Source organism: Mauremys mutica, chromosome 2 (genome assembly GCF_020497125.1).
Source record: "Mauremys mutica isolate MM-2020 ecotype Southern chromosome 2, ASM2049712v1, whole genome shotgun sequence".
NCBI classification, from domain to species: Eukaryota; Metazoa; Chordata; order Testudines; family Geoemydidae; genus Mauremys; species Mauremys mutica.
Genome location: NC_059073.1, coordinates 70,749,423 through 70,774,625, shown reverse-complemented (window position 1 = coordinate 70,774,625; position 25,203 = coordinate 70,749,423). Strand labels below are relative to the sequence as shown.

General features: G+C 43.1%; 1 protein-coding gene across 1 annotated transcript in view; it reads left to right on the top strand.

Annotated features, from left to right (window-relative positions):
- Positions 1-25,203, top strand: part of XKR4 (XK related 4) — a 309,471-nt gene that overhangs the window by 208,826 nt on the left and 75,442 nt on the right. Inside the window, exon 2 of the mRNA XM_045002860.1 lies at positions 15,461-15,660. Coding sequence (XP_044858795.1) covers positions 15,461-15,660 — 200 coding nt within the window. The remainder of the gene's footprint in view (positions 1-15,460; positions 15,661-25,203) is intronic.

The following is a 25,203-nucleotide window of genomic DNA, read 5'->3' as shown; positions in this document are numbered from 1 at the left end:
GAGACCCGATTTAGTTCCCTGCTCTCCCTGATTTGGAGCCAAAGACCTGATTTGAGGAATTGCACTTTTATTTATTGTCCACTCTATTATCCCAAAAGGGGTGGGGCTAAATTATGGTGTATCCAGAAGGCTGAGTTAGAGGAAGAGAGACCATCACAGAGGCAGAGCAACTGTCAACAGGGGTGCTAGAGAGGAAAGAGCTTTCCACACCATGCCCAGCCATAAGGGGTGCTCCAGCAGTAAGTCCACTTATCTGCACAGACGCAAATAATTGTGACCAACAACATGGAGGCTAGTGGCAAAAAAATCTTCTTTTAGGTCATTCTAACAGTCTTTCTTGCATAAAAAAGACAAATCAAGATGGCAATGAGATGGTGGCAGAAGAGGACATGTCAAAGCACTTAGAAAAACAAGAGAATTCAAAACTCCTTGGATTTGAGAGAGTAATCTTTAAAAGGTGCTTCACCTCCTTAAATAGTGTTTCTCAAAGACTGGTTCTCAAACTTCATTAGCATTCTTTAGACATAAAAGACCTTATCTGACATAAGAAACAGTAAAAGATATGTAGCAAGCACAAATGTTACCTAAGCTAACTGTTTGGGGTGACATTTTAAATGCAGAAAATTAAAGCTGGCAAGATAATACTGACCTTTCAGCCTGAATAAATAAAATAGTATTTGCTAAATCTAAATGGCTGCCTCTAGCTGCAGCAAATGTTATGTCTTTTAACACTACTACGCAGGTCTTTGGTAGAGTTAATTTTTTGGTAATCTCTCCTCGGCCTAAATACACTCATCTGCAGCAGACCATGGAAGGGAGAAAATCCCAGGAATGTGGTCCAGGTGCTGGAGGGATTGTAGAACATAGGGGAAGAAAACACGTGACCATACAAACCCCCATTCCACAGACGCTCTGTGTGGCCAGGGAGGAACTAGGGAACAGCCATTCTATGCAGTATGTATAGGTGCCCATTTTTTGTGTGTGATAAAATACAACACAAAGATTAGGTAATGCTCTTCTAAGCTACATTAACTCCTCTCTGTGCTTTGTGAAAACCTCTTGTTGCCTGAGCCAATGGCAGCTGGGCAGACTGTGTTCTAAGGCAAAAGGCCTGAGAAGACTATGAAAGGATTCCTCTTCCTCCCTCCGCTCTCCAAAGGAAGATGTGCTTCATGCCATATAACTATTGCTGTGTGGGAAGGGGTATAGGCTATATTGATGCAAGGCACTTTTATACCAATATAATTGCATCCACATTAGGGATTTTTAGTAGTAGAACTATTTCGATTTAAAAAATTAACCCCCTAACTAAAATAGTTATGCCTATACCAAAACTATGTATAGACGAGGCCTTATTTAAATTGGTGGACAGTGCTGGTTTAATTGAACCAGCTTAAATTTACACCTTTAAACTTATGCAATTCTCTCTACAGACAAGCCCATACTGGTAAAGTGGGTCAGTTTGAGAAGGATGGCCTTTTCTCAGTTATCCCTTTAACTAGACTCCCACATGGACAGCTACACAGGACATCTGAGTGTGAACCCTTCCCACTTAAGACATAAAGAAGGCTCCACCATTGCTGTCTATCCTGAGCCACTCTTTGCATATCCACTACATTGTTAAGTTCTGTAAATTTTCTATCTTTAATACTGTTTTACAGAGGGATTCTTTCAGTTGGCCCATCCTGTGTGTTCCTCCAGCTGCCCAAAGGCACATCTGCTATAGCAGATGCTCTGGCTTAATTTTTAATGCATATCCCATGTATTTCCATCTTCTTTTCTGGGTAACTTTGCAAATAAGGGGTTGGTGAACTCTCTTAAGAATATTGGCATTTGTTATAAATTCACTCAATGTAATACCTACTATTTTCCTGTGGCATTTGCTTTCAAAGGCATTTAGTTGTCTATTGGTATCTTTGGCAGATTTCCAGCTTTCACATCCATATGCTAAGGTGGACATACCAGCTGAGTTGAAGATTTGAAGTTTGGTTTTTAACTTGTAGATTTTCAATGGTGAAATTACATTTAAGCTGGTGAATTCAGCTGCCACTTTGCCAATTGATGACATTATGTTGTTCATGTCCCCATCGGCTTGCACATTACTGCCAAGACATGAGAATTGACTCACCTTTTGTAATGCCTGAGTTGGGACAAATCTGGAGGTTCTTACTCAGGCAAAGCTCATTCTGGGCTCATTGATCACTTTCTCTAAGTTAGGGCTTTAGGATTTGGCCTGAAGGAATTGAGGAAAGGCTGAAACTTCAAAATGCTGCCATTCTGATGTCCTTTACCCTAAACAAAACACAAAGCCAAAAGCCTAAGTACAAAGATTTATGAATGCTACATTTATGACACACAGAAGTAGCCCACAGTTCAATGTTCAAGTTCATACTCAAGATCATTCCATTTGTGAAACTGCTGTTGAGCATTGCTGATGTGTTAGCTGGCAAATTCACTTTTGAATTGAATGATGTACCAAATTCTTCAAACAAGCAACACTAAAGTGCACTTTACAATAAATTCTGAATAATAGAAGCACCAAAAAGTAGACAATCTGGAATTCTCTGAAGTAGGTTTTAGCCGTTGGGTTAGCAAATGAAATCATATGAGCACTGCCTGTGGATATCCCAGTGGGTAACTACACCCACGCTGTTGCCTGAATGTTTATAGACTGTTTAGGTGGAATATCAGCCCCCTACTAGGTGCAGCGCATTGCTCTTAGCATGCTGTTTACTGAACTTTTACATCAGATGGCTGAGTGAAATTTTTTCCTAAAAAATAAAACCTGAAAGCACAGATAGCTGTATAAATAACATTTTTTAAATGTACAGGGAAGGTGAATGCGGCTATTCCCCCCTAAATTCTTGTTTCTGTCTTTTCAATTCAGGAATTAGAAAGGGCAGACAATTCCCACTACAGTATCTTTTGCTGTTGTTGTGGTCTGGCAATAGATAATTCAGATAATGAGCCAGATAGCTCTTGCTGTTCCTGTGTGTGAGATTAGATGTCAGGACTCAAGAGTGACACAGATCAAATCCAAACACCGGTATATACTAGTGTAGTGAGGCTGAACCCTGGTCTACACTACGAGTTTAGGTCGAATTTAGCAGCTTTAGATCGATTTAACCCGACACCTGTCCACACGACGAAGCCATTTTTGTCGACTTAAAGGGCTCTTAAAATCTATTTCTGTACTCCTCCCCAACAAGGGGATTAGTGCTGAAATCGACCCTGCTGGGTTGAATTTGGGGTAGTGTGGACGCAACTCGACGTTATTGGCCTCTGGGAGCTATCCCAGAGTGCTCCATTGTGACCACTCTGGACAGCACTCTCAACTCAGATACACTGGCCAGGTAGACAGGAAAAGCCCCGCGAACTTTTGAATGAGCTCCAGCATGGACCGAATGGGAGGTTCTGCATCTGATCACTGTATGGGGAGATGAATCTGTGCTATCAGAACTCTGTTCCAAAGGACGAAATGCCGGAATATTTGAAAAAATCTCCAAGGTCATGAAGGACAGAGGTTATAACAGGGACCCGCAGCAGTGCTGCGTGAAACTTAAGGAGCTCAGGCAAGCCTACCAAAGAACCAGAGAGGCAAATGGCCACTCTGGGTCAGAGCCCTAGACATGCCGCTTCTATGATGAGCTGCATGCCATTCTAGGGGGTGCCCCTTTAACTACCCCACCCCTGTGCTTCCCTCCTCCCTCACCCCTCCTGGGCTACCTTGGCAGTTATCCCCCCATTTGTGTAACAAATTAATAAAAAATGCATGAATTTGAAACAACAACGACTTTATTGCCTCTGCAAATGGAGATCGAAGGGGGGAGGGAGGGCGGTTGGCTTACAGGGAAGTAGAGTGAACCAAGGGGGTGGGTTTTCATCAAGGAGAAACAAACAGAATTTTCACACCATAGCCTGGCTAGTCATGAAACTGGTTTTCAAAGCTTCTCTGATGCACAGCGCACCCTGCTGTGCTTTTCTAACCGCCCTGGTGTCTGGCTGCGCATAGTCAGCGGCCAGGCGATTTGCCTCAACCTCCCACCCCGCCATAAACATCTCCCCCTTACTCTCACTGATATTGTGGAGCACACAGCAAGCAGCAATAACAATGGGGATATTGGTTTTGCTGAGGTCTAAACAAGTCAGTAAACTGCGCCAGCGAGCTTTTAAATGGCACATTCTACCACACAAAGGCACATTCTACCACCATTATGCGCTTGCTCAGCCTATAGTTGAACTGCTCCTTACTACTGTCCAGCCTTCATGAGCCATGAGATTAAGGGGTAGGCTGGGGTAGGTGCGACCGTGCGGTGCTACCGACTGGGAGAGCAGCCTGAGGCAGAAGCCTCCAGCTGGCATGATATTCCAGGCAGGACTGAATCTCCATTAGACGAAACTTAAAGAAGAGAATGACCTGGAGTCATTCCCATTTTTGTCCAGGCGCACCGACCAACTTAACCGCGGTTGGCCAGAAGCATCCACGGGACACGACGACAGTTAGCAGTCGTATTGCACCGTCTGCCGTCCACAAGGCAAGGCAAGAGGATGCTGCTGTGTAGCACTGCAGTATCACATCTGCCAGCAGCACCAAGGAGACATACAGTAACAGTGAGCTGAGTGGGCTCCATGCTTGCCATGGTATGTAGTCTGCATGGGTAACCCAGGAAAAAAAGGCGAGAAATTATTTTTTGCCATTGCTTTCACGGAGGGAGGGAGGGGGGCCTGACAACATGTACCCAGAACCACCCGCAACAATGTTTTTGCCCCATCAGGCACTGGGAGCTCAACCCAGTATTCCAATGGGCGACGGAGACTGTGGGAACTGTGGGATAGCTACCACAATGCAATGTGCGGAAAGTCAACACTAGCCTCGATACTGTGGACACACATCACCGACTTAATGCACTTAGTGGGGACACACACAATCGACTGTATCAAATCGATTTCTAAAAAATCAACTTCAATTAAATTGACCTAATTTTGTAGTGTAGACATACATCTTTCCCTCTCACTCTCAGGGTATGTACCAAAGGAAACTATCAATTTGATAGTTCTATCAATTAATTGCAGTTAATTCATGCGATTAACTCAAAAAAATTAATCACGGTTAAAACAATTAATCGTGATTAATCGCACTGTTATATAATAGAATACCAATTGAAATTTCTTAAATATTTTTGGATGTTTTTCTATGTTTTCAAATATATTAATTTCAATTACAACAGTATACAAAGTGTGTAGTGCTCACTTTATATTATTATTTTTATTACAAATATTTGCACTGTAAAAACAACAAACAAAAGAAATAGTATTTTTCAGTTCACCTCATATACGTACTGTAGTACAATCTCTTTATTGTGAAAGTGCAACTTACACTGAAGATTTTATTTGTTACATAGCTGCACTCAAAAAACAATGTAAAATTTTAGAGCCTACAAGTCCACTCAGTCCTACTTCTTGTTCTGCCAGTCACTGAGACAGACAAGTTTGTTTACATTTATGGGAGACAATGCTGCCCGCTTCTTATTTACAGTGTCTCCTGAAAGTGAGAATAGGAGTTTGCATGCCACCTTTTTGGCTGGCATTGAAAGGTATTTACATGCCAGATATGCTAAACGTTCGTATGCCCCTTCATGCTTCGGCCACCGTTCCCGAGAACATGCTTCCATGCTGATGATACTCGTTAAAAAATAATGTATTAATTAAATTTGTGACTGAATTCCTTCAGGGAGAATTGTATGTCTCCTTCTCTGTTTTACCTGCATTCTGCCTTATTTTTCATGCTGTAGCTCTCTCGAATGATGACCCAGCACATGTTGTTCATTTTAAGAACACTTTCACTGCAGATTGAACAAAACACAAAGAAGGTACTTATGTGCGATTTCTAACGATAGCTGTGACGAGTTGGATCACAGAACCCCCCTGGGGAGCTGCCACCCGATGTGCCAAGACTACTTCTGCGCCTGCTTTCCCTGCCAGCTTGGGACCCCAGCACCCTGTCTTGCTGAGCCAGATGCTCCCGTCTGCTCCAATAAAGACCCAGGGGCTGAATTACTTGCCCCCAAAGCTGCAGGTTTACCTGAAAGCAGCTAACAGAAGTGTTCCTGTCTTTAACACTCAGATGCCCAACTCCCAATGGGGTCTAAACCCAAATAAATCCGTTTTACCCTGTATAAAGCTTATGCAGGGTAAACTCATAAATTGTTCACCCTCTATAACACTGATAGAGATATATGCACAGTTGTTTGCTCCTCCAGGTATTAATACACTATTAATTCTGAGTTAATAAGTAAAAAGTGATTTTATTAAATACACAGTGTAGGATTTAAGTCGTTCCAAGTAGTAACAGACAGAACGAAGTAAGTCAGCAAGCAAAATAAAATAAAACGTGCAAATCTATATCTAATCAAAATGAATACAGATAATCTCACCCTCAGAAATGCTTCAGTAAGTTCTTTCCTCAGACTGGACACCTTCCAGGCCTGGGCACAATTCTTTCTCCTGGTACAGCTCTTGTTCCAGCTCAGGTGGTAGCAACGGGATTCTTCATGATGGCTCCTCTCACTTTGTTCTGTTCCACTCCTTTATATATCTTTTGCATAAGGCGGGAATCCTTTGTCCCTCTCTGGGTTCCCACCCCCTCCTTCTCAATGGAAAGACACCAGGTTAAAGATGGATTCCAGTTCATGTGACATGATCACATGTCACTGCAAGACTTCAGTGCCCACCTGCCAGCACACACTATACAGGAAGACTTACAGGTAAAACACAGCCATCTGCAGACAATTGTCCTGGTTAATGGGAGTCATCAAGATTCCAAACGACCATTAATGGCCCACACTTCGCATAATTACAATAGGCTCTCAGAGTTATATTTCATATTTCTAGTTTCAGATACAGAAGTGGTACATTTATACAAATAGGATGATCACACACAGTAGATTATAAGCTTTGTAATGATACCTTACAAGAGATGATTTGCATGAAACATATTCCAGTTACATTATATTCACTCATTAGCATATTTTTATAAAACCATATAGACTGCAATGTCACAATAGCTACAGCACGTGACCCAAGGTTTAAGAATCTGAAGTACCTTCCAAAATCTGAGAGGGATGAGGTGTGGAGCATGCTTTCAGAAGTCTTCAAATAGCAACACTCCAAAGTGGAAACTACAGAACCCGAACCACCAAAAAAGAAAATCAACCTTCTGCTGGTGGCATCTGACTCAGATGATGAAAATGAACATGTCGGTCCACACTGCTTTGGATGACTATTGAGCAGAACCCGTCATCAGCATGGACACATGTACTCTGGAATTGTGGTTAAAGCATCCAGGGACATATGAATCTTTAGCACATCTGGCACATAAATATCTTGCGATGCTGGCTACAACAGTGCCACGCAAATACCTGTTCTCACTTTCAGGTGATGTTGTAAACAAGAAGCAGGCAGCATTATCTCCTGCAAATGTAAACAAACTTGTTTGTCTGAGTGATTGGCTGAACAAGAAGTAGGACTGAGTGGACTTGTAGGCTCTAAAGTTTTACATTTGTTTTGTTTTGGGATGCAGTTTTTTTGTACATAATTCTATATTTGTAAGTTCAACTTTCATGCTAAAGAGATTGCATTACAGTACTTGTAATAAATGAATTGAAAAATACTATTTTTTTTGTTTTTACAGTGCAAATATTTGTAATAAAAAATAAATATAAAGTGACAACTGTACACTTTGTATTCTGTTTTGTAATTGAAATCAACATATTTGAAAATGTAGAAAACATCCAAAAATATTTAAATAAATGGTATTCTATTGTTTAACAGCGTGATTAATTGTGCGATTAATCATGATTATTTTTTTAATTGTGCGATTAATCACAATTATTTTTTGCAATTGTTTGACAGCCCTAAATACAACGGATCTATGGGAATAAAAATCTTCTAGCCCAGGGGCCCGTGGAGGTGCCTTACAACTTGCATCCAGCCCACGGCATAGAAAAGGTTGGACCACCCTGCTCTAGCCCACTAGGTCTCAATCTCTGGTATTGGTACCAATACTGCTACTCCTGGTCTTTGTAAGTGGTGTTCCAGGCTTTTCCTTCCTGCTTTAATGAGCCTCTGTTGGACCCTGGTGAGCCATAGCTCCCAGTCCTGTGCATGCATTCTGAGCTTGAAAGACTGGGTTCTCCCAAAAGGCAGATTGATCCCCTTAAAGCAGGGGTGGGTAAACTTTTTGGCCCAAGGGCCACATCTGGGTGGGGAAATTGCATGCAGGGCCATGAATGTAGGGCTGGGGCAGGAGGTTGGGGTGTGGGAGGGAGTGCAGGGTGGGGGAGGGGGTGCAGTGTGCAGGAAGGGGCTCAGGGCAAGGGGTTGGGACACAGGAGGGGTGTGGGGTACACGAGGGGGCTCAGGGCAGGGGTTGCGGTGCAAGAGGGGTTCAGGATGCAGACTCCGGCCTGGCCCTCCTTACCTGGAGCAGCTCCGGGGTGGCAGCAATGCACAGCAGAGCTAAGGTAGGCTCCCTGCCTGCCCTGGCCCGGTGCTGCTCCCGGAAACGTCCATCACGTCCCTGCAGACCCTGGTGGGGGGCAGAGGGCTCCGTGCGCTGTCCTCACCTGTGGGTACCTCTCCCGAGGCTCCCATTGGCCACGGTTCCCCATTCCTGGCCAATGGGAGCTTTGGGGGAGGCACCCACAGGCAAGGTCAGCATGTGGAGCCCTCTGCACCCCCTCCCTCCCCCACGGGCTGCAGGGACATGGTGCTGGCAGCTTCCGGGAGCAGTGTGGGGCCAGGGCAGGCAGGGAGCCCACCGTAGCCCCATGGCATCATGGGGCTGGCAATCCTGTGAGCCGGATCCAAAGCCCTGACAGGCCGGATCCAGCCCACGGGCCGTAGTTTGCCCACCCCTGCCTTAAAGGAACACAAACATGTCAGTATGGCTTACCAGCAGCCCAGGTTCCTGTAGGGACTAGAGCTAGGACTGTTAGAGCTCTGCCCAGGGTGAGGTTCACCAGCAGTTCATGAACTCAACACTGAAGGTTTCACTAACAAAATTGGCAGTGAACTATCCTATGTAGATTTGCTTGGACTCTTGAACTGACTAACTCAAACCATTAAGGGTAAACCTCCCTCCACCCAGCCTGTCCCTCCAGCACCTGTATTTTCCATTTCTCACCTTATGTTAGATGTATCGTGTGTCAGATGACCCCTCTTCACCCTCCCAAGGTACTGGGGGGTTGCCACTCCTCCACCAGAGTCTTAAGGCAGAGTCTTAGGAGCATTTCAGAGGGGCAGCATGAGTCTGTCACCATAGTGGGGAAGGGGCAGGGAAACAGTCCCACTGCAAACACTGGTTCTAGTGAATTAAGATCCCTATAACCATGAATGTAGTGCCCTGCCTGCTGCATTCTAGGGATTCTTGTGCGTTGCTTCTAGTAGGCCTTCATGGACCAAAACACACTATTAATGTTAAGGACATCTGCAGTCTTACGTCTAAGTAAATTAAGTGCAGATTTCTAATGGCTGGCACATTGCCAGCATGACCGTTGGGCCAATTCGGAGCATTCCTCTGCTACAGAATCTATTTCAATTTCCTTTTCCACATTAAACATTAATGTTCCTAATGAAAAATAATTTGGAATGAAAATTAAAAATCACCTGCTGAAGCCTTCCTTGTGAGATATAGGAATAAAAACTGAAGCGATTTACCCTGTTCTCCAGAACAAAAAGAAAAACGTTAGCATGTTCCTGGTAAAGAAACAAAGTTTTTTGTTTTTGTTTTTCAATATTCAGACACACCCAATAAAAAAGATACATTAAAAGTAAAATGTCTTGTTATTTAACAGCAGCTATTGTTGAGGTAAAAATATAGTAAAGTTTCCTCTGGTAGCTAGGCAACAGAAGAAAATACCACTTATTTGAATTGCTATTTATTCTACTATTTTTTAAGCATTGCTGTAGAGATTCTTACTCTCCATACTTCTCAAACAGTAGAAAAAGCATCTGTTTATTATATGGATAAATTGTTTAATGTACTGTTTGATCCATGGAGCAAATTAGACATCAGAATAAATGTCTAGAATAGCTACAACTGGCCATTAATGATTTTGATCTTCCTGTAAGTGTTTCAATAGATTATGTAACACAAGCAAACATCCTCTGCTGACATAGACAATTGTCACAAATATGGACTCTATGAAGCATGAAATCAGTATATTTCCATTTTTCCAAAAAATGCAAATGTTATCTCAGTCGTGTATCTTCCTAAAGACTTTTCAGATTAAGCACATGGTAGCAATATACTATTTGACACTTCCAAACTGAAGAGTTCTTTCCAGAAGAAGAGTTCTGCATGTATTACCCTAAGATAAATGGTTTCATTATGGTGAAAATCTAGAGTAGAAAACACTCAGAGCTATAGTCTGACTGGAATTGCACTGACTGGCTCACTTTTTTCAGAATCAGAATGAAAAGGAACGGAATAGAGCTCTTCAGTTCTGTGAAATCTGACATCTTGATTTCTGACCAACCATCCACAAACAAAGTGGAGGGTTGTCTGACTGGGGCTCAGAGCACTGAAAAATGATGATCTGGCAAACTACATGTAGCAAACTACACAAAATTCTACCCCACAAGCAAAGAAAAATTTATGGCATTTCATACTGTAACACATCCATGAGCACCTAGAATTTGGATTTTCAGTCCTGCTTCAAAATATCAGGCCTTTGCTATTTGTGTTAAAGGGGAATTATTGTTTGCAGAACAGTGCCTGTTACACACTGTAGAGCAGCTTTGAAACCTTCCACTAGAGGGAAGTGGTGTTTATACCACTATCCGGTTTATTACAATACTGTGAGGCAAACTATAGGTGAAATCCTAACTCTATTAAGTCAATGGCAAAACTCCCATCAGCATCAGTGGGGCCAGGATATTGCCCCAGGATAGCCTTCCTAAATTATGACAGCCTATCCCTGCTACACGTGGACTGCAGCACTGCCTCAAATTGCCCTCCCACCCTGCCCCCAGCTTGCAAAAGGGTCCACAGAAACAGTCTTCCATAGAGCCTGCAGCCAGGGGAAATATCCCACAGCCAGAAACAGTGCTATTAGATTGCCTTGATGCTGCTCCGGCCCTTCTTTGCAGTGTAAAGGGGCCGAAGTGGAGGTTAAAGTCTCACCGGTGTATTTAGGACCAGATCCAGCATTAATAAAATCAGGGGAGGAAGGAGGGAGTTATGCCGGTGCATAAAAAATAGATACCTGCTCCCCAGTCTGGACATGGAGAGCTCACCTCAGGCTGCCTTTCTTGAATAAGTACTGTATCGTCTTCTGACAACAAGGGGTTGGTCAAATAGATTGAACCCTGCAAACTTCTGTATGTGCAGCCCAGTTAATTAATTAATGTTTGTAAAGCACTTTGTAGTTGAAAGCACTATTATAAGTACTTGGTATTCTCATATAATTACCCTATTACATCTAAATTAAGCCGCACTTGGGCATACTTTAGTCACATAATTAAAATGTCACCCAAAAAATTTCAAATGTAAGTGTGTGAGTTTATGCTGAGGGGCAGCAACTTTAATTTGTGCACAAATAAGTCCAGGGCTCTTGACCGTGGGGGGCAGCGCTGGAGTGCAGTATTCATATCAGAGAGAAAGCCACAATTTCCTCAGCCCATAAATATACCGTTCTAGATCACTAGAAGCACAGGTTTTCTTGGTCTTGGTCTCTTTCTCCTTTAACATTTTTTGGGGATCAATGCAAGGACTATCCAACTTTCCTGTTTGTTTTTGAGTTCTCATCTGTCCCATATTTAGTATGAGGGAACCATGATGCAGGCCAATGTCTTGCCCCAAACATAAGTCCTTCAGGGTCACGTTTAATCAGTGATCAGTTTGTTGTGCTGCATAATTGGTGAACCAAAATAAATCAGGACTCTTCAAGTGCTTTGTTAGGATAAGAACATTGTCTGTTGCCTTAGAGGGTAAAAAGAAAATTATGCCATATATATATATGATGCCATCTGATAATTATGCAGGTGGCAAGCTTTGATTACTGCTACCTCATCTTTCCACTTGTTTATATCAATATTACCAACTCCAAGCATTTTAAAAATCATGAGTCAAGCCCAAAAATCATGCATTTGACTTAAAAAATCATGAGAATTGATTTTAAAAAAAAGTAAATGTGGGTTCTTTGTGGTTTCTGAGCCTTTAGGTCATAGTCAGTTCATGTTTTCAAGCTTTTCTCCACAAGTATGAGGGCTAGAACCTTTTCTGTAATGAAATCCAAGATTCTCATACAATCACTTGATGCTAGCAGCTGGGGCTTTAAGAAAATCATGGAACACCACAAGACTTCAGATAAATCATGGGATTTGGTAACCTTGTTACACTAAATATGCTATCACTTGTCCTCTGTCTCTGCCCCCAGCCTGTTGTTTGTTCCACTTCCATTTGGAGAAAAGGACAATGTGTTCAGGTCTCTATGAATTTCTGCTATAATGATAATTAATAATTAAATGATATATGCTGCTTTCATATCTCTCGATGTAGCTAGACTCTTCTGGGTTGACCAAAACCATTTTATATTATGAATATCTTTACTCAACTGTGAACCTTTTCTGGTGCTTAATTACTAACCACTAAAAATCACTGATCCATGTCTTTGTGGTATTCATATACACAGACAAACAGGATAGACATACACAACAAACAGAAGCAAAATGCCTGGGTCCAGGACAGTCTTTTTTACTGTATGTTTGTACAGCGCTTGGCGCAGTGGCGCTCTGGTCTATGACTGGAGCTTCTAGGTGCTACTGCAGGACAAATAATAAAAGGATTGTATAGCAATAATGTAAAGCCACATCCAGGAATATTACATCAGTTGCTAATATAATTGTGACTGCAAAGGATAATTTTTAGATGTCTAACTACCTTATTGTACCCCTAAATCAGGAATAGTAGTTATGTGTGTAAATGCTTATTTCTGCCTGTAATTAGTTTGACCAATAGTGATACCGGTGCAAAAAGACAGTTCAAGTTGAGGCCTCATTTAAAAACTTGGCCTCTAATCTGTAAGAAAGGAATAGTGATCTCCCCCAGATTTGCTGTTTCTGATTCTTGTTTAAATACAGGGGGGCTACCCAATCACCTACCTCACTGCCTCATGTTGCATAGTAAAGTGCAAAGGGAGAGGAATTATGTTGTTAAGTGCTCATAAATCATTGGTCATAAGGCAAATGTAGAACAACAAGTGGTATTGCCACTAGGAGCGCACCATTACTGTAAAAGGAAGGTTGCTGATGGCTGCTATTAGCGATTCCAAAAGTGAGAGTGAGTGGTGTTACCACAGGGATGCTGGAGATGGTGTTTGCATAGGTGTGCAATACACCTATGTATGCTCCTTGGAGAGAGGTGAGGACAGCAGAAGAAACCGGTGGCTATACTTTTTTAGTATATGGTGTACAAGAGACACAGCTGACTGTATTGTGCTGCAGGGTTCTGGAGTCTGGTCCAGAAGCCATTGTGTCCTTTGTGACCGAGTGTCTTGTCAGCCAGTGGACTGGCTGTGGTAACAGAACAATTTGCTTCTGGATATAGGAATCAAGCCATTTACTGCTTGTTTTTCTGAGCCTTAGGGTACGTCTACACTACAGGATTATTCCGATTTTACATAAACCAGTTTAGTAAAACAGATTGTATAAAATCGAGTGCACGTGGCCACACTAAGCACATTAATTCGGTGGTGTGCGTCCACAGTCCAAGGCTAGCATCGATTTCTGGAGCGCTACACTGTGGGTAGCTATTCCGTAGCTATCCCATAGTTCCCGCAGTCTCCCCCGCCCCTTGGAATTCTGGGTTGAGATCCCAGTGCCTGATGGGGCAAAAATCATTGTCGTGGGTGGTTCTGGGTAAATGTCGTCAGTCACTCCTTCCTTTGGGAAAGCAACGGCAGACAATCATTTCGCACCCTTTTTCCCTGGATTGCCCTGGCAGACGCCATTAGCATGGCAACCACGGAGCCTGTTTTGCCTTTTGTCACTGTCACCGTATGTGTACTAGATGCCGCTGACAGAGGCGATTCAGCAGCGCTACACAGCAGCATTCATTTGCTTTTGCATGATAGCAGAGATGGTTATCAGCTGTTCTGTATCATCTACCATGCCATTGTAAATTGGCAATGAGATGACGGTTACCAGTCCTTCTGTGCTGTACCATCTGCTGCTGTCATAGGTGCCCCTGGCTGAGATTGGCCGGGGGTGCAAAAGACAAAAATTGGAATGACTCCCCGAGTCAATCCCTCCTTTATGGTACCTAAAAATAGAATCAGTCCTGCCTAGAATATGGGGCAAGTGTACTAGAGAACCAGTGTATCAGAGAACCAGAGAGCACAGCCGCTCCGTGTCAGATCCCACAGAAATGATGAGCTGCATGCCATTCACAGGGGGTGCCCCTGCAACAACCCCACCTGTTGATTCCCTCCTCCCCCAGCCTTCCTGGGCTACCGTTGCAGTGTCCTCCCATTTGTGTGATGAAGTAATAAAGAATGCAGGAATAAGAAACAGTGACTTGTTAGTGAGTTAACATGAGGGGAAGGCAGCCTCCAGCTGCTATGATAGTCCAGACAGGACATTAAGCAGTGTTGGGGAGAGGAGCCCCGCATCCCGCTGCTATGATAGTCCAGGCAGTACAGAATCTTTTCTTTACACATGAAGGGCGGGGGCTGATGGAGCTCAGCCCCCTGTTGCTATGATGAAGATGGTTACCAGCCGTTCTGTACCATCTAATGGGAATGATCAGGAGTTTTTTACCCAGGTGCCCCCAGCTGACCTCACCAGAGGCCAGCCAGGAGCACTCACGGGCTGATGATGAGAACGGATACCAGTCCTATTGTACTGCACCATCTGCCATAAGGCTGATGATGATGATGGATATCAACCATATTGTACCATCAGCCACCAAGGTGCGGGGGCGAGGATGCTGCCGTTGACTGCTGCAGCATCGCGTCTATCAGCAGCATTCAGTAAACATAGGGTGACATTTAAAAGAGTCAAGAGAGGATTTTTTCCCTTTTACTTCTGGGGGTGGGTGAGGGGGGTAAATTGACGAGCTATGCCCTGAACCACCGCGGACAATGTGTTTGACACTACAGGCATTGGGAGCTCAGCTTTTCTGTGTTTCAACCTAAAATGCCTTATCTTTGAAAGTAATAGAATGCATTTAACACATAAAACAAAGGTGCTAAGCTTTCAAAAATGGCTTTTTAAGATAATTTTTGTTTTGTTTTCCACTGAACAAAATATTATGAACTAGAATATTGTGTCCCTTCTGAATATAGTCCCCTCCATTAATTATCCTGGAGCATGTTGGCACAGGGTGGGTTAGTTTAGAGTAAAAATGGTGCTTGTAATATATTCTGCAGTGTCTTCTTAATCTCTCTCTTATTTCTAGGTATTTCCATACAATATACTTAGGTATCCGCAGTCGACAGAGTGGAGAGAACGACAGATGGAGGTTTTATTGGAAAATGGTCTATGAGTATGCAGATGTGAGTATGCTGCACTTGCTAGCCACGTTTCTGGAAAGTGCACCACAGCTGGTTCTGCAGCTCTGTATTGTTGTACAGACTCTTACTCTACAGGCTCTCCAAGGTAAGGGGTCACTTCAGGTAATTTCATCATTTAGGAGGATGCCATTTATGGACATGCATGCTCTGTTCTTTCCAGCCTCTGTGTATTTTGTTCTCACCTCATAAGAATGAGGTCTTTCTACTGACTTATATTACTGTTTTAACAATGACTGTGTCAAAAACACACTATTTTCTTCAGCAGTTCTTGTCACTCTTGGTTAGTGGTAGTTACTATTCTGTTTTGCCCAGTCTACACCCTTGTAATAGAAACAGGGATGGCATAGTATTTACCAGAGATGGTTTTTACCAGGTAAAATTATGGCTTTCACCACCCCAGGAAAAACTAGTTAGTCCCAGTTTAAGGCATTTTCTATTTTACAAACAGTTTTGTTAATGCACACCACGTTATACTTAGTTTAGGTACATATTCAAATTGTGGTTGCATAAGACAGTAGATTTGCAGATTAATTCAGGGTTGTACAAATACAAAGTGAAACTGTAGTGGGCGTAATACTAATATATGTAATTATAATACTGAACATCAGAATGTCTGTATAAGTTTTGGTTCAGTATTTTCTCAACGAAGTTATACATGTCATGACTCATACTTCAGTTTTCAATATTATATAAACAAGTCAAAAACATTTGATTATATGAAAACAACAATAATGCAGAGTTGTAGGCTTGAAGCATTAAGCAGTCAGAAACATGCAGGGTTATAGGTTACCAGTCCAGGTCTATTTGGTCACACAGCATTCTGTAGAGAGGACCAACTTTGATGTAGTGGCTAGACCAAGCCTACTCCTAAGTTTTGAATGCATGTATCCAAAGTTTGAAAAGATTCGTTCTGTGCTTGCTGAACTTGCTAGGCCCTGAAGCAATTATTTTGCCCAGTTTAAACCAAGTTCAAGACAGTATTTACCAGCACCCTGTGCTAAAGTAGTTTTTCCTTGGAAATTTTCAACCATAAATAGAAAGATGCCCTCATGATTATTCACTTGAGGGAATAAAACCAGCACTATTTTCCCTCTCTTTATTCCTGGGCATGTTCAAACTTTTTTTAAAAAAAATCCAGTGATTAGGTTCATCTAGCTATTATGCTAAGCAGAAAATGGCATAGCTGAGAGCAATGATTTTGGAAAGGAGATGTTAAAGTTTTATGAAATGTTTGGCCATCAGTTCTCAGCCAGGTGTTCCTGAAGTAGTATGTGTAACTGATGGGTTTTGCATATAGACCAAGTCCTTGATGCTTTATGCTTAGTTCTTACTTAGGTATGATTTTGTGCAGCAGGTCTGTTTATTACTTTAAAATAGTAAATACAAACATGCATCCTTGATGCAGACCTTCTCTATGGATTGGCAGTACAGTGATACAGGCCTGTTAGCCATGAAAATACCCTTTTCTCCAATGCTTATTTAATACTCTTTTTGCCCACTTCTTAGCTTTCCTTTCTTACTATAGCATTGTTGTGCCTTATTGTTGCATTAATACATAAGGTCATGCCAGGAGAGGGCACCTTGGGATCCTGTGAACACAGACTACATGGGGAAGGAAGGCAGGATATTATAACATACCCAGAGTACAGTCTGGACTGATGAACATCTGTGTCACCTCAGCTGTCTAACCTAGGGTACCTTTTACACTGCTTCATTGCGAGAGCAACCAGTCCTGGTGTGCTCAGACACAGCTTCCAGCATGTAAGTTATTCTCAGTTACAGTGTATGAGTGCTGCAGCCAGTCACTCTTGAATTACACTGTAGAGTGACACCAGCAAACTCCCCGTTCCAGAGTTACCCCAGAAATGTACGTCTTGTACTGCCCAGCTCTCTCCTAGGCAATACAAGCTCATGTAAAGTCCGTTGTTTTAGAAAATGATATGCACAAATCCTGTTATCTCAAAAAGAGTTCCCCAAACACTTCAGTTCAAATACACTGGTTTAGATAAACTTATTTTATCAAACTACAGAAGGACAGATTTAAAGTGAATATAAGTAATGAGGCATTAAATGTCAGAATTGGTTACAAGAAAAATAAAAGTAGGCAGCTAATGCCTAACTTAGCAAACTAAAGTGAATTCAAAGCCAAGGGCTCTCACCACAAATTACTTGCTGACTGAACTACATTCAGTCAGGATCCCCTTCTCCGGTCCAATGTCGCTTCCTTTGTTGTTCAGGTGTTGTGGATGTCATGGTCAGAGAGAGGGAGGAATAATTTGGGGTGTCTGCTCTTTCTTCTTACAGTTCTTTCTCTTCTTCAAGAAGCATCACCAGCTGAGGTTCAGGAGACAAAATGTCTGTGTGGATGGGAACCCTGAGCTGTTCCTTTGTCTAGATATAGTTTTTTTTTTACCCACACCTTCTTTCCTGCCAGAGATTGGCCACTCCCCAGAACTGGAACAAATTTAATAATGCAATACAGTAGAATATTGCAACTTTGCATACAACATCGCCAAACAAATTTTACCTGGACAGTAATGGTCAGCAAATTATGAGTCTTCAAATGATACCTCACAAGGCCTACTTTATACAAAATGTATCACAGTCCAGTAAAAGGGGTGAACACGGGTACAGACTGTCACAGATGTACATTATTATTACTATTTATTATTAAGAACCACTTCTGTGCTTGCCCTTGTACAAGATAGAGTAAAGATAGCTCTTGAGTTGTTGTCTGTCGAGAAATTGGGAAGCTCTCTGCATACATATTTTGAGGATAGGTGGGGTAAGGGCAGTCCATAGGTTGTGATCTATTGTTTGATTGCTGCCTAAGCACTTCGGATAGCTTTGAATGCTTGGCATGGGGTGATATCACTTTTAAAAAAAAAGCTATTTACACTTAGAAGAATGCACTGTAACTTTAAGAAGTACATTGTTAACTGATTGTGCTTTGGCTCTCTAGGAAAAAAGTCTGTGAGAGAAATTTAGTTAGAGACATATAGCCAGAATATTATATCCATAGCTGTAAATTGGATATCTTCAAAAATCCTTAATATATAGGAATACTCACCTTCATTTTGGTGTAATGATAGATGTCTGTGAGAAATGTGACTAGTGGGGAGACATTCAACCTGTGAAATACCCTGTAAATGCTTTTTACTTAAAATATCTGAAATGCTTCAGTTTAGCAAAGAAGGTTCCTGAGATCTGCAATCAGCGAGCTGTGTGAATTTTATGGTGAGACCCCTTCTGGCGTCTGATACATAACTAAGTGTGGGCTGGCAGCAGATTCTGATCTCCCATCCAACCCTTTTCTCCCATCCTCCTAGGGGAAAAGACCCCATTTAAAAAACTAAGAAAATTAAACAAGACTTAAAACAACCTTAAAAACTGTATTCCCTTGACAAAAACGGATGCAGTGCTAATATACTGCCAGCTGTGAAAATCCTTCCTCTGTTCTCTTTACTTATTAAGGAAATAAGTTAAAGATAACGCATTGTGCTGTAGGCTGACAGACTTTCTGTAGAGCTGCATAAGTAAAGCATAATTTCTCACAGCAGTGCCCTACGAGAGTTTTTTTAAAAATCCCCAATCATCACCAGTATGGCTTGCTCTTTGGCTAACTGTTCAGTGATCTTGTTGCCTATTTTACAGGTTTCTAATGGGTCAATACATACAGTTGTTTTTCTTTAGAAGATTGATGCTTGTGTTTTGTGCTTTGTCCCTAAGGGATCTAATTATCCTGAAGATGGATAGAGTGACAAACACTTCCTCTGAGCTCCTCAGGGTACATCTTGGCCATGAACCACAAATTTGTGGTAGGAAGTGAATGACACTGGAAATTCTTTGGCACATAAACAGGGTATTTTTACAATCAAGACATTAATGACCACAAGAAAAGCTGTTGAATATTTTATACAGCTGTTGTTACTTTTTTTCCAAGCCAGGGCTGCCCAGAGGGGGGGGGGTGGCAAGTGGGGAAATTTGCCCCAGGCACCGCAGGGGCTCCCACAAGAGTTTTTCGGGGGCCCTGGAGCAGGGTCCTACCTTCAGTCGCTCCAGGGGCCCCAGAAAACTCTCGCGAGGCCCAGACCCCCGGAGCTTATTCCACTCTGGGTCTTTGGCGGCAATTCGGCAGCGGGGGGCCTTCCGCCCCGGGACCTGCCGCCAAAGTGCCGGGTCTTTGGCGGCAATTCCCCGCCGCCGAAGACCCCAGGCCCCCTGAATCCTCTGGGCGGCCCTGTTCCAAGCTACAAAAATACGGCATTAAACTCAGGTTACAGACTTGAGGTATGGGTTATTTTTATAGTATAGTGTGTTAAGTAGGCAAGTGCAAGGCATTATGATTAGTGTGAGTATAATTTATCTGTTTTGTAGTGATACTGTTACGAGGTACCGATTATTGGTTCTTTTTGTCTTTTAAGATGCTGCTTCCTCATACTCAGATTCTACCACACAATTTCTTTTTTATTGATAAACTGTTCTTAGTAAAGTAAAAAATTTGGAACAAAATAGCCGAGAGAGAGAGAGAGCAAGAAAAAGAGCACACAAAATTGCAGACAACAAGGTCTGCACAAACACTAACTCTGAATCTTTACTCACAAAAATGATCATCAATTTCAAATGCCAAGAGGCTGCAATTTCTGGATCACGTAACACTAGCACTTATTTGGGGTCACTAGGGTTTTGAACTGAAAAGTGAGACATGAATTTGAAGTAAGAATTGTGTGCCACAGTGACTATTACAACAAAAAGTATGCAGGTATGATAACATAAACTTGTACCAGAGAGTGGTATTTTCCTTACATTTTAGTACCCTGTGATCTGAGTAATGACATAACAGCACAGAGGGTGTGATTGAGATATAAAATATAATGTTTGTGTATATAAATATCCTCTAGAGATAAATGGTCATGGATTTGTTTGCTCTAGCAACTATTTCCATCCTGATTTCAAAATCTTGTTTTGTCCCAATTTGGGATGAAAAAATTAACCTCGATATTTTTTGTGAAATAAAATAAGCTGAAATGTTTTGTTTTGGAAACATTGAAATGTTTTCTTTTGACAACTTTACAACAGCACACACATCTGGCACTGCCTTATTGGCAAAATAGGAGCCACTAGGTGTGTGGCAGCTGGGGGGCAGCCGCAGCCGTAAGACCTCTGAGAAGTTCACCCTCCACAAATATGAAAGGAAGCCTGGCCACAGCTGCCACCCTCACACATGCTGTGGTCAGCAACACAATTCTTGGATGCTTGAGATTGTATTTTGGCCCCATTCTAAACACACTCCGCTGTGGTCTGAGTGATGCTGGTGGACCTAACTGACGATATAATGGAAAGCTTTAGTAGTGTCAGCTTCTGCTCTATAGTAGAGCCAGTTCCTGGTTGCTTTTCTCCCGAGCTAACCTGTTGCTGCTGCAGGGTAGCCCCGTGACTGTGTTCCATATGTTTCAGAATACCCCAGTCTTTTGGGGTCATGGCCCAGACTGACCCTATGACAAATGGCAGAGCTCTTACCCCAGCATGAACTTTGAAATGCTGCCAGAGCTGGCTAGTTGCCTGTTGAATGCACTCTGAAGAAAGGGACTGGGGGATAGTAGCTGGTGACAGTTGCTGTTGAGAGAAATGCAGTGTGGGAGTACTGCCTCCCCCCCTCCCCCCCAGTGTTCTCACCAGAGCCATGTCCAGCAGAGATGGAGACAATGCCTCTTCCCTGCACCTGGGAGCTGTGACTGCCTGCACCAATCACATCCTTCCCAGGGCTGAAGTTTTGAAGCAAGGTTTTAGAGGAAACTGAGGGTCTCTAGGCGTTCTATAATAGAAGCAACCTCCTGTGCTGCTGGAGTAACTGAAGCTGTGCTAAGTTCCTCCTGTTCATCATCACTTCTATCACCACCTCCTGCATCCTGGCATTCTTTTGTGCCCACGGGTAGTACTCCTTTTGAGAGGAGCCGGTCTGCCTTGGGGAAAAGCTAATTCTGTTGACTTCTCTTTCTGACAATCTGGTTCCCTTCTCTTCCTGGCATTCATGGGGCAAAGCTTCCATAAGAGCTTCTTGATTGAGCCATCCCAGCCCTCGGCTGCTGTTCTTTCTTTTTCCAACCCTGAACTGCTCCATAGAAGAATGCTGCCTCTGAGCAGCCTAGCACAGGGGTCTGCCATTTCCTCTAACACAACTCTCGGGGCCTGTGGGCGCGGAGGGAGGAGCGGAGCTGTGAGAGGGATTGTCCAGCATTGCTTGTAGCAGCAGGAGCAGCATCAGAATGCAGTTTCCATCACACAAACTTGATCCCAAAAGACTGAGGCCAGCCAGTAATAGAGAGCTGCCATTCACACTGTCACTTCCTGTGTCTCATCTGAAACAACGTGCATTCATCCAATGAAAGAACCCACAGGGCAACATGTGACAAGACTGATACACCAAAATGGGTTGATTTTGAATCATTCTGAAATGTTTTCATTGGGAAATTTTGTTGGAATGGACATGTTCCCATGTAAACATTTAAATGAAACTTCATTTTCTGATGGAAGGCTGTTCCACTGAAAAATATTTCAGCCAGCAGTACTAGGAACTACACAGCTGGCCACCCTTCAGAACTCCAGAGTGGCAAGTGGTGTAAAACTCATGTCCTCTTGCTCCAACCACAGAGGCCATTCATATTTGAGCTGAAGGGGTATTTCAGTTAACTGTTAGCAGGATATGGCATATAGTTGAAAGGTCTTGATTTTATCCAGCAGAAGGAAGGGATATGCATACTGTACATACTAGCTAGTTCATCACATACTTCCCTACTTCAAGCTTATCCTTGAGCATCTGTCATTCAAAACTCTCTCTTCACACAGGGTAACAAATCTGTAGCCTTGTAAATCTTCACAGTTGTCACTATGCTGTACAACTTGGGCACTTGGAACAGTGGGGCAATGAGCATAGAGTTCAGAGCTTCCTTCTTTAAGGGCACAGGCCACTTCCCCTTGCATCACCTCATATACAAAGCTGGACACAGTGGTGGCTCTAGCAATTTCGCTGCCCCAAGCACGGCGGCACACCGCGGGGGGCGCTCTGCCGGTCGCCGGTCCCGCGGCTCCGGTGGACCTCCTGCAGACATGCCTGCGGAGGGTCCACTGGTCCCGTGGCTCCGGTGGACCTCCCGCAGGCACACCTGTGGATGCTCCACCCCAGCCGCGGGACCAGCGGACCCGCCGCAGGCATGCCTGCGGGAGGTCCACCGGAGCCGCCTGCTGCCCTCCCGGCGACCGGCAGAGCGCCCCCCGTGGCGTGCCGCCCCAAGCACACGCTTGGCGTGCTGGGGCCTGGAGCCACCCCTGGCTGGACAGCCATAAGTTGAGTTTGGACGCTCAGTGCTATTCTTTTGATTAATTCTCCTTCCCTTGCACCCCTCAAAGCAATAGTTCTATTTGCTGTATATAACACTGAGTACATTTACAGTACTCAATAAATAAAAAAACATTCTGATTAAAATCCTATGGAGTTTTATGTACATTTATGTGGACATGAGGTGCAGCACATGGGCTCTGGGCAGCTTGCCATGCCCTCCTCAGCACTGTAAAAGGTCAAGCACCGTTGCAATGAAACAGCCTTGCTTTACAGACAAAGACAAAATAATGCAAACGACAATTGTAAAATTTCTCTAAAACCATCTAATGCAGATTTTCAATAAATTGTGTGACATGGGCAAAGATAGTAAATGGTGGAATAAATGTGTCAGAGCACTTAGTTTGGGATGATCTGCATGTCTCCTTTGTGTGTATCTAAATATTATTTCCCACTCATGACAATAAACTACTATCACCACATACTCATGTGTAGAGCAGTATGTGTGTGCGAGAGAGAGAGAGCGAGCACATGTGATGAATAAGTTACGATTTTAGCACAGGTATTTTTATTAAAAGTCATGGACAGTACGCAGGCAATAACAATAAATCACAAATTTATTGAAGCCCGAGCTCTGCCACCCGGGCTGAAGCCCTAGCCCAAGCCCCACCACCTGGGGCTGAAGCTGAAGTGGAGATATGTCTGTACTCCCCTTCAGTAATAAATAGAGGTGGTTCTGTTTTTACTGAACTTGTCACTGTCACTATTCTGGGGATTCTGCCTGCTTGTGTTAAGCCCAATTGAGGAGACCACAAGGTCAGCTAAGAGTACAAAGGTTTATCAGCATGAGTTTTGGACGGTCACAATACTTAAGACTGGCAAAGCCAAGAGTGAATTGTGGAAGTCATTCCAAATGGATGTCAATATATACTAGCCAGTTATAACTAGAGCTGGTCAGGTTTTCATCATAAGATGCTGATTTGTTAAAACCAAAATGTTTTGCAGAAACACTACAGTTTCAATGAACTTTTGCCAAACAAAGATAGGGTTCCAATGAAAACCTGCCTAATTTCCTGCTGGTTCACCTGGTGGACTGCCAGGGAGCACATGCTTCCAGGGTCCACAGCGCCAGGGCAGCCCTGCCATGTGAACTGCCCTGGGGTTGGGAGGAACCCTGGGCTTCCAGACTTTCTGCTGCAGAGTCAGGAGCCTCAAAGTCCTTAGAGCCCCAGCTTTAGGAGGGACTTTCAGAATATGTCTACACTTCAATTAAACACTTGCAGCTGGCTCATATTGGCTGGCCCATGTCAGCTGACTTGGGCTCCTGGGGCTCAGGCTACAGGGTTGTAAAACTGCAGTGTAGGCCTTCGTGCTCAGGCTGGAGCCTGGTTGCTCTGGGACCCCCACAAGGGGGAGATGATCCCAGAGAGCCTGAGCCCAAATGTCTACACTGCAATTTCACAACCTCATAGCTCCCACAAGTCCCACAAGCCCAAGTCAGCCAACGCCAGCTGGAGCCAAGGCTCTCATGGCTTCCAGGCTTCCTGCTCCACAATGGGAGACTCCCCAAACTGCCCCTGACTCCTTAGAAGCAGACTGGGGAATCCCCAGGAGTCAGGGCACCCAGCTGCTTCTTTTCATTTTGAAAAAATCAAATGGAAATGGTTTGTTTTTTTCTAAACAAATTATTTGAAGTTCCTTTGGGTAGGAAATGATGACATCTCTAGGTTTCATTCTGAATTGAAACCATTTTTTTTAAATGTTAGAAATCCCCATGGAATGGAAATTCTGAATTTTTTCCAGCTCTGTTTATAACACACCACCATGTAATCTGTGCATATGTTACTTTACTAGAAAAAAGAGCATTAAAAATGGTTTGGAGAATTTCATACAGATTTTGTTAGAACTATATTTTGTGCCCCTCCTTCTGGCTGTTTAAAGTACTATGGCCAAATTTTCAAAGATAAATGCCTAAAATTAGGCTCCTAAATCGTTATTTGAGCAGCTAAAGGAGTGGCCTGATTTTCAAAAGTACCAAACAGCCAGCTGCTCCCACTGAAGTTTTGACAATCAGACCACTTATGTGACTAAATGTGGATTTAGAAGCTTAACTTTAGGCACATTTTTTGAATGTTTTGGCCTTTGAATCCAACTATACAGGCCTCAGAGAAAGAGGGAAATTATAACTAATTTTCATTAAGAACCTTCTAAAAATTGCATTAGAAAGCTTCTGTATACTTACTAATGACTGTAAGATTTGATGTCTCAGGACCTCTGAGTACAAGAAACAAG